Raw genomic sequence first — 9,654 nt, 5'->3', positions numbered from 1 at the left:
CATGCTGCTGGCTTCTGAGCAATTATAAAAACTTCATAAGTTACGAACTACCTGCGAAGATTCATAAGCATCCAGGACCCACGCCGTGATGTTCGTGTCGGTCTCGCAAGCGTTGATACTCGTACGATCCGACAGCAACGACCACGTCAATGTGGTGATATTGCTGGTGTTTGTATTGAGGTGTTCGGTATGGAGATGGGAGATCTAACTGCGTGGCCAGCGGCAAGGTGAAGTGGGATTTGCCACTCGTTGTGGCTGAGGGCTTGACCCCACTTCACAGGATGTGGCTGACCGGGCTGCGCTCCCCATCTATCTGCTGCCTTCGATTAGCCTCTTCCAGCAGTCAGCTATTCAATACAATCTAAATGTGCTGGCGTAGCAAGACCCACGAGTAGGGGCTTGTGGCATGAGAACGAAGGAACCAATACCCTCTAGAACCGAATTTATGGTAGGGCTTTGATCGAATACCTACCGGTAGTCCGGGCATGGGAGTGGCTATGCTAACACTGGTCCAGTTCTCTCAAACAACTAGCACATGTCAGTTGCACTCAAATTCGGATAGGGGTAGCGATGAATCCACCCAAAACCAAAATCATGACCTTTCCGTGTTATAGCACGATTGAACAACACAGTCGATCCCGTTTGACTTTAAATGTATGATTGGGCTGACGCTGTGGAGTCGAGAATCAAACTTCACTAGACTTGGTTCATTGGAGATCATCCGGGAGAAAGGAAGAAAGGCCTCGTGGGTGAAGAAACGGAGACGCCGACTATGCCATGAGATAGAAAAACGCAGTCAGGGAACAATGGCCAAAAGTCACGGCTCTGCCCATCGTTGCCGGCACAGAATGGGTTTGCTTGGATGTTCACATCCACTACCACGTGCAAACCCGCAAGCATATCAAGATCGAAATACAACAGTAGGAATCACTGCCATGGTAACACTGCAGCCGAGCACTGACGTCAGAGTTGTCGTACACAGCTCAAAGCAACCGAGCCATAGTGGATTAGTCGTGCAGCAACACTGCGTTGGGAGTCCGGGGCCCGATGTGCGAGTGGCGCGGGGCAACACCATCATCGCGTGCTACGGAGAAACTCGAAAGTGGATGCCACGCAAACCGTCATCGTCACGATTGACAAGGGGGACGGGTTCGGCAAAAAATGTGCCACGACACGTGCAGAACCAGCCAGGCCCTCTGCAGAACCGGTACGTCTCATTGCCAAAACCTAGGTATGCAAACATGACCAGATCAACCCCACTTATTAAGATAACGGCGGCTTGCTCCGGTGGCTGCCGGATCATCGAACCCCCGGACGAGGGAGGACTCAATGAGAGAGGTCTTGGCATGTAAGTTAGTCTAACGTCTTGGCCTTGGTCTTTTACCCCGCCATCACCACCTGCCATCGCTCCCTTCGCGCGCCAATCCGGTGTAACCTCTCGCAGGCAGGTACCGGTAGTCGACGTCGATATCGGGTGCCATCGCCGTTTAGCTGGTCTTGGCATCTCCGCATCCTCAGTGCTCTTCTCGCCCGAAACCGAGCTCCGAGCTTTGGCGATTGATGGGGATGCTCACGGGTTTGTGGCCATATGATTCCTGATGCCCGGCTTGACTCGAGCGACTTCAATGGCAATTGCTGGGCGGAAAGCGCTCCAGTCACAATCAAGCATGAGCGTCACGGCCGGACCCATCAAGATCGCCTTGGACGTCTTTACCGCGTGCCGGACTCTGGGTTCGCAGCGGATCTACCCCATGAACATTCGGGAAGGCGGTGATGTCGGCAGCCGCATTACAACGTGATGCGCGGCGATGGCACAACTATATAAGTCCACGAGGACCCCGTAGGAGAAAGGAGTGCATCACTCGGCCACAGCAGCAGCAGCAGCAGCATCAGCATCAGCATCAGCAAGGCACAGCTTCCTGAGCAGGGTCGCCATGTTCCTATCCAAGATCGTCTCCGCCTCCCTGGGGCTCTTCGGCCTCGTCAGCTCGGCGGCCGCATACACGAACCCAATCCGAAACCCCGGCGGCGGCGACCCCCAGATCTCGTGGTTCGACGGGTACTACTACTTCATCTCGACCGAGTGGACGAACCTCCAGCTCGCGCGCGCCACGAGCATCGAGGGCCTCAAGACGGCCACGCCCAAGGTCATCTACTCGGACTCGGACCCGACGCGATGCTGCAGCGTCTGGGCCCCCGAGATCCACTACTTTGACGGACGGTGGTACCTCTACTACACCGCCGGCAACGACGGCAACCTCGACGGCCAGAGGATGCATGTCCTGCAGGGTGAGTCGGCCTCCTCCGTTTTCGGCAGCCGGGGGGACGTGAGCCCGTAACTGACACCGTGAACCCCCCAGGCGGCGCCTCCCCCTGGGATGACTGGTCCTACGCCGGCCGGGTCACCGACGACTGGTCGCTCGACGGCACCGTCGTCCGCTTCAACGGGTGGGGCAACTACTTTGTCTACTCGTGCATGACGGGGGTGCCCAACCAGTCCACGTGCGTCCGCAAGCTCAACGATGACTACGTCTCGGCTTCGCCCAACATCACCATCATCTCGCAGCCGGACCAGCCGTGGGAGCAGAGCGAGGTGCCGGTGCAGGAGGGCCAGTACGGGCTCTACTTTGGCGGCAAGACGTACATTGCCTACTCGGCCAACTACTGCTGGACGCCCGACTACTGCGTCGCGCTGCTCGAGTGGGACGGCGCGACGGACCCGGCGTCGCCCTCGGCCTGGACAAAGAGCGACGGCTGCCGGCTGACGGCGGCCAACGGCAACTTTGGCACGGGCCACAACAGCTTCTTCCGCAGCCCCGACGAGACGGAGACGTACATCACCTTCCACGCCACGGGCAACGCCAACGGCGCCTGCGACGACAACCGCTACGTCATGGTCCAGCCCGTCACGGCCAACGCCGACGGCACGCCCAACTTTGGCGTGCCCCAGGGCTTCGACTACCAGTGGGCGGAACCCAGCGCGTAGACATACCTACATGGGGGGGTGGGGTGAGGTAAGGTGAGGCTCTACTCTGCGGCTTGGGGGAAGAGAGAGAGAGAGAGGTGCGGTGGGAGTATCCGCCATCCCCTTCCGGCTGTACATATAATCGTTGGCACATAGAAATCGACGATTGGAACGAGCAAGACCCCAGCCAGCCCGAAGCTATGACTTGCGACAAGAGTCATGCATGCGCGATCTTTGATCGTCAGTGCGCGGATGCTCATCTAATTCGGGACGTGGTCTGTGAACGGGGGAACAAGCATAGCTCGAAGAGGGAGAGCCGAACAGAAAAGTGCGTCATCGTCTGAAAGCATCGCCCGTGGCCATGCGTCGGATCTCGAGGTTGCCTCTTTGACAAGGAAACGGAAACGTTTCCACAGGAGGCCGCGGGAGCAAGAACAAAAAAGCTCTTGGAGAGGCGAAGACGAGAACGAGAGAGCTTGAGAGCTTGCCAAGCAGCGACACGTACAGCCCACCCGCGCGCCAGGCTCGGCTCCCAAACGAGACTGTCTGGCCGGGAGGAACCTTAACCTTTGTTGAAAGAACCTAGCCGAGAGAGGCATGTGAGTTTTTTTAAAGTGAGAGGCACAGCGGCGGTGGCGGGGTTCCAGGAAAGGTTCGACGAGAAGCACATGAAAAAAAAAAGAATGAAAAGAAACAAACCATCGCAAAATGGGTTTGCGTTTTGGTGACGGTTTCAAGCGGCGGGGACCCGGTAGGAAGGCGGGAAACGGACTTGCGTCGTGCGGTAGGGCGTCTGTCCCTTTTTCTCTCCCTCTCTGTTTGTGAAATTGTGTTTGCTTCAACATTCGCGCGCCGGGAACTCTAACCTTGTCCTGCTACACGTTGTGCGTGTGGTGTTGGTGTGCCGGCGATGGGACCCGGCGCAAGCAGAGAGAGCTCAACGCGGGCCCAAAAGTCGAGCGGTGGGTATATGCAGCACGTTGGGAAGAAATCCTGTCGCCAACCGAGGTGAGAAAAGTTTCATGGCCTTCACTTACACGCTCTCACTCCCCTCCCTCCCCTCCCACCCCCCAAACCACCCAAGATGAGGGAAAGGAAGATGGAAAAGACTGGACGACTTACGCAATAAGCTCCCGTCCGCCAATTCCCGCCGTCATCATGTTCCCGCCTTGTAAGCTCAAAGGCTTCTTTTTGCCGTACACGCTACGCAGATTCTTCGCACAGGCCCTTCTAGAAATGCATCCGAATTCCCCATCTCCTCCCCCCCTTCCTCTTGTCCCCCCTTGTTCTCTGCTATTCTCTGTTTCCCTCGTCGAGCGCGCGGGTGTGTATATGCGTGTGGGAGAGAAGAAAAACAAGACAGCCGTTGCCAAGACGAACAAAGCCGGCGACTCTTCGATAGAGGGATGACAACCGGAGACCGACGCAGCATCGGCACTTATACTCGAATCACTCACTCTCTGGGAGCTTTGGTTCCAACGCACACTTTGACCAAGAACCAGACGACGATACCGACGACGGCGACGACGACTTGCCACTTCCATCTCATCGCCAGAGTCCCTTCGGACCCCGACCTGTGAGCCGCGACCATGGGCCGCCATGTCACCGTGTGGTCGGCCGCCTTCCTCGCCACCGGCGGCTTCCTCTTCGGCTTCGACTCGGGCATCATCACGTCCACCATTGCCCTCGGCACATTCAAGGCCTACTTCCACGACCCCTCCGACGCCGTTGCCGCCGCCATCGTCTCCTCCTTCCAGGGCGGCGCCATCCTCGGCACCGTCATCAACATGATCTGCTCCGACCGCCTCGGCCGCCGCAACACCGTCTTTCTCGGCTCCCTCATCTCCATCGCCGGCTCCGCGCTGCAGGCCGGCTCCGAGAACCTCGCCGCCCTCATCGCCGGCCGCTTCGTCGGCGGCGTCGCCGTCGGCGTGCTGACCTCCACCATCCCCATGTACGCGTCGGAGCTGGCCGAGGCCAGGCAGAGGGGCAAGCTGTCGGGGCTGCTGCAGTGGATGCTGAGCTGGGGGTTCCTGGTGGCCCAGTGGTTGGGGTACGGGTGCTCCTTTGTCAAGAACGACTTTTCATGTAAGTGGCTCCCCGTCGTCTCTTTGGGTTGCTTGTATATCTCTGGCGTGAGATAGTGTGCTAACGGGTACACAGGGAGGTTCCCGCTGGCGTTCCAGTGCGTGCCCGGCGTCGTCATCGCGACAGGCATCTACTTCCTCGAGGAGTCCCCGCGCTGGCTCGTCGAAAAGGGCCGCCACGCTGAGGCGCGCCGCAGCCTCGACAAGCTGCGCGTCGGCGTCGACGAGAAGCTCATTGACGTCGAGTACAACGAGATCTGCCACGCCGTGCGCGCCCAGTCGGCGCTGCGCGACAACGGCTACCTGTGGAAGGCCCTGCTCACCAAGCCCTCGTGGCGCAAGCGCCTGCTGCTGGGCTGCGGCGTCCAGGCCTTCTCGCCCCTCTCGGGCGTCAACGTCATCAGCTACTTTGGCCCGCGCATCTACGAGCTCCTCGGCATCGGCACCCAGACCTCCCTCATGATCATCGGCATCAACGGCGCCCTCGGCATCCTCTACAACACCGTGGGCCTCTGGATGCTCGACCGCATCGGCCGCGTGCGCCCGCTCATCGCCTCGGCCGTCGGCCTCGCCGCCGCCCTCCTCGTCAACGCCATCCAGTTCCAGTTCCTCGACCGCTCCAACGCCGACCAGCTCCGCAGCATGGTCGCCATGAACTTTGTCTTTGGCTTCTTCTTCACGCCCCTCGGCATCATCAGCTGGGTCTACCCGGCCGAGATCTTCCCCCTCGAGATCCGCGCCCTCGGCAACGCGCTCACCACCTTCACCAACTGGACCATCAACCTCGTCCTCGTGTCCTTTTCGCCGCAGGCGCTGACGGCCCTCGGCTTCAAGTTCTTCTACGTCTTTGTCGTCTTCAACGTCATCGCCGCGCTGTGCTACTACTTCTTCTATCCCGAAACGTCGGGGCGCACGCTCGAGCAGATGGACCAGCTGTTTGGCGACTACGTGCCAATGTCCGAGCAGAGCGCCCTCGGGACCGTCATCACCGGGTCCGACAGTGAAAGGGGCAAAGGAATAGGGAAATACGGCTCTTTCTCGGTTCACGAGCGTGTATCGTCGACCGCCGTGTGAGCTGCGTGAGTGCTGCAAGGTTGGGTTTACAACATGGTGGTGGCGTCGGAGCCGTCAACCACGCTTGGGCACGGCCCTTGGCTATGCATTGGGTGGGAGCTTGTAAACGGATCCATATAGACTTCGGCTAGTCATTAGCTAATCATTCGTTATGATCATGGCTTTTCTTTCTGATACGGGAGAGGACATGCAATCCCGCCGGGGCGAGCATGAGATGTTCTAAAGTCGACAGTAACGATCGATAGCTACCAAAGGTTAGAATGTGAAAACATACAGTGGTCGGCAGGATGGGCAAAGCGCTGCAATACGTGGTATTAAAAACATTTACTAAGCATGTAGTCGTCACCGCTCGTACAACATGAATGGTACTTTACAACAACATCAGTCGCCATGAAGAGCTTACATCCTGCAGACCCAACAAGAGGCCTCAACAGCAGGTCGTCAGCCGTCGGACACTCAAGTATGCGCGTTTCCGTCGACCAAACACGGGTAGATGAATCTCGTCATCTGAGCCGTGTTCGCCGGCGTTGTCGTCCCTTGCGTACTCTCGGCAACCGCCCTCTAGTCCGTCTTCTCCGCGTTCTCCTCCTCAATGTCCTCTTCGATGCTCCAGTCCTTGAACCCCTCGCCCCGGACCCAGCTGATGCCCTTCCTCCAGCTGCCCTCCTTGACAGCCCTCGCGTCCCTCTCGTACACGACACCGGTAAGCATGAGCGCCATGACAAACACCCACACGTCGCCGCCCTTCATGGCCTTCCACCACCTCCTCTTGACGCCCACCTTCCACAGCGAATCGACGCTCACGCGCGCAGAGTAGAGGAACACACCGCGCCCGTTCTTGCGCTCAACCCAGGCCCAGAGGCCGGCCAGGAAACCGCCAAAGAAGAACCTCTGGGTCGGCAGGAAAGTGCGAGGGAACCACTGTTGGAAGAAGCAGATGCTCGCCCAGGCGGTGGAGATGGCGCCGGTCAGGAAGGTGCTCATGCGCAACGAGTTGGTAAGCACGCGCTGCAACGTTGTGACCGGCGAGTGGTACAGCGATCGGAAGCGCGGAACGAACGTCATGACCGAGTAGATGATGAGGAAGAAGCGCGTGAGGCCGGGGAAGGACCCGAGCCAGAAGTTGAGGTAGGTGCGGAGACATGATGGGTCCGAAGGGTGCAGGGTCGCGCACGACAGCGAGGTGATGATGGGATGGGCGGACGAGGTGAGGGGGCGACACCGACGAGTGTCGGCGGGAGCGTCTCCTTGTTGGGGAAGAGAGTTGGCGAGACAAAGGGCCTGTGGCTGTTAGGAAAGCCCAGTCTACACGGAAGCTCATGACTTACGGCCAATTCAGCTTTGCCATCTGGGCAAGATTATCGACAATCTCCATGGCCTTGGGCCACTTGAGATGAGACGGGTAATCTTTCGGTCTGGGATGGATGTAGGCTGACGAATGCTTGAAGATGAAGTCTCCATACGACTGGTCACAGGTCAGTACTTGGATGCCAAAGCCTCTCGACGGCGTCACTCACTTCCGGGAAGCAATCCCTGTCAAAGACCACGGCATGCAACAGCTGTCCAAAGGCAAAGGGTTGGATGAGCCAGCTGCCCCACCACCAGGGCCTCTCTCTCTTGACTTTGCCCCCATTCTTGAAGCCCCAAATCATGCCCTCTTCTTCACACAGGTTCCACCCGAACTCGAGCGCCCTGAACAAAGTGTAGATGGCGATGGTCACGCGCAGCTGCTGGGCGGGGTAGACGCCGAGGAACATGCCGGCCATGGAGGCACCTATGGCCGGCGCGTAGGGGGACGTCAGCGTCGCGGTCGTGCGCGGGTTTCTTCGGCGGAACGGCGCTGCTGAGGGATCGAGCAGGTGCGCGCGTAGGCGGTTAAGAAACCGGAAGAGAATGCGGTAAAGGAGGAGGATGGTGGACAGGGAGAGGGAGAGGCGCAGAGTCGGCGACTTGTGAAAAGGTTGCTTTTTGGCATGGGGGCTGCGTGGTCGCGTCAGCATGCTGAGTTTGGTTGAGACGTCCATTCACAGGGGCACTCACTCTGGCTTCCCGCCCAGGAACTTGGTCGAGATGAGAGCCCAACCCTTCATAGCCATGGCGGTGCCAAGAAACACACGCAACGAGTGACGCACTGCGCGCGCATTGTAATCATCGACAGCCCTGCCGCCAGCACCCGGTGGAGGGTTGTTAGCCCCTTGCCTCACCGCGGCGGGCTTATCGCCGTCGACGATGCGCTCAACGGCAGTGACGCTCGGGGCGGCCCTCTTTAGAAGGCGCGAGCGCGACAGCACGTATTTGTGCAGCGTGGCATACTCCTTGGCGGAGATTGTGTATCGCAGAGTGTTGCGGAGGATGGGGTCGGTGACGCTATTGCGCGACGAAGCCGGCGCTCGCGAGGGGCCGCCGCCGGAGGGTCGGGGACTCGAGGTCTGGGGGGCACGGGAGACGCCGGGCGGGCCTGGCCGCGACGATGAGGCCGCGGCAGAGGCCATGGCAGCGGCGGGATCGAGGGGTTAGAGACAGTCTTCGTGATGGGATAGACGTCGACGGTGCGTCGTCGGATGAGTAGGGTCGTGTGGTCCCGGGTTTGGGGGGACGGAGTGAGGGCGGCTGGTCCGAACTGAGGAAGCTCCGTTAGCACGTGCCAGCGTTGGGAACATTGGGCCAATTCGCAGATACAGCGATGACCTCAACGACGAGGGATAGCTCGGGAGACTCACATAAGGGACCTTGCTGGGCGCGGCAGCAGTCGAGACGTAATTAGGTTGGGAGAAGAACGGCTGTCGAAGGTGATGTAGGAAAAAGCAAAGAATTAAACGTAGTGTACAAAGTAAAAAGCCGTGGCAATTGCCTAGCTGCGAGACAAAGTGGTGGTGGTGGTGTGGTGGAATGTGGACAAGGACGCCCCCGAAGGACCGACCTTTGGGTGCGAGAGCGAAGAGAGAGAGAAGAGAGGGGACGGACGGATGCCGACGGACCCCAGCAGCTTGGGCGCGCAAGTGTCACGGGCAGCTTTTCCTTGGGCGGCCACTCACTGAGTGCCAGGACCAGGACCAGCAACCAGCCCACTCACCACCGGCAATGGTAGGTAATTAGCACCTGCACCCAGCGCCGACGCCAGCACTTCGAGGGGGCAAGCACATGCCTCGGCTCTCGGGCAGTTGGAGCCCGCATCCCTGCTCGTCCGGGGCAAAGAAACAAAAACGGGAATACCCATCGCTCATTGGCCCATGCGCATCCACCATGCCCAAATAGCGTCCCACCCCCCGCAACAAGGGACTCCCCCACACTCGTCACTTGCAGAGGGAATGCCACCACGAGTTTAATGAGTCTTTATGCACAACACACCGGCCAGCCCACAGTAAAACCTCGTCAAGTTTTCTTCCACGACGCGTCTGCCATGAAATTGTTGTTATAACGAGCTGCAGTTATGCGTCGGGCTTCGGCCGTTTCTGCTCCATCAGGACGGTCATCCCGTGCGTTGTGCAAAATAAACATGAACATCTCATCGTATGCAGACAGACAGAC

The 9,654-nt window shown here is 59.0% G+C and overlaps 3 protein-coding genes across 3 annotated transcripts; 2 read left to right on the top strand and 1 right to left on the bottom strand.

The window, feature by feature from the left end:
- Positions 1-1,934: 1,934 nt before the first annotated feature.
- On the top strand, positions 1,935-2,986 carry ColSpa_10279 (extracellular exo-alpha-(1->5)-L-arabinofuranosidase; the record flags this gene model as incomplete). Its single annotated transcript, XM_049276491.1, has 2 exons — positions 1,935-2,289; positions 2,361-2,986. The coding sequence occupies 2 exons, from the start codon at positions 1,935-1,937 to the stop codon at positions 2,984-2,986; spliced, it is 981 nt and encodes a 326-aa protein (XP_049132448.1).
- Positions 2,987-4,554: 1,568 nt separating this feature from the next.
- On the top strand, positions 4,555-6,126 carry ColSpa_10278 (high-affinity glucose transporter; the record flags this gene model as incomplete). The annotated part of the gene is made up of 2 exons (XM_049276490.1): positions 4,555-5,053; positions 5,129-6,126. The coding sequence occupies 2 exons, from the start codon at positions 4,555-4,557 to the stop codon at positions 6,124-6,126; spliced, it is 1,497 nt and encodes a 498-aa protein (XP_049132447.1).
- A 561-nt stretch (positions 6,127-6,687) lies between these two features.
- On the bottom strand, positions 6,688-8,618 carry ColSpa_10277 (uncharacterized protein; the record flags this gene model as incomplete). The annotated part of the gene is made up of 3 exons (XM_049276489.1): positions 6,688-7,407; positions 7,644-8,106; positions 8,167-8,618. 3 exons carry the CDS (start codon positions 8,616-8,618, stop codon positions 6,688-6,690), a joined length of 1,635 nt encoding a protein of 544 aa, XP_049132446.1.
- Positions 8,619-9,654: the final 1,036 nt, after the last annotated feature.

Source organism: Colletotrichum spaethianum (genome assembly GCF_022836535.1).
Source record: "Colletotrichum spaethianum MAFF 239500 DNA, contig34, whole genome shotgun sequence".
In the NCBI taxonomy this organism is placed as follows: Eukaryota; Fungi; Ascomycota; class Sordariomycetes; order Glomerellales; family Glomerellaceae; genus Colletotrichum; species Colletotrichum spaethianum.
Note: the sequence above shows the minus strand (reverse complement) of the source record. Positions and strands in the feature narration are given on the sequence as shown.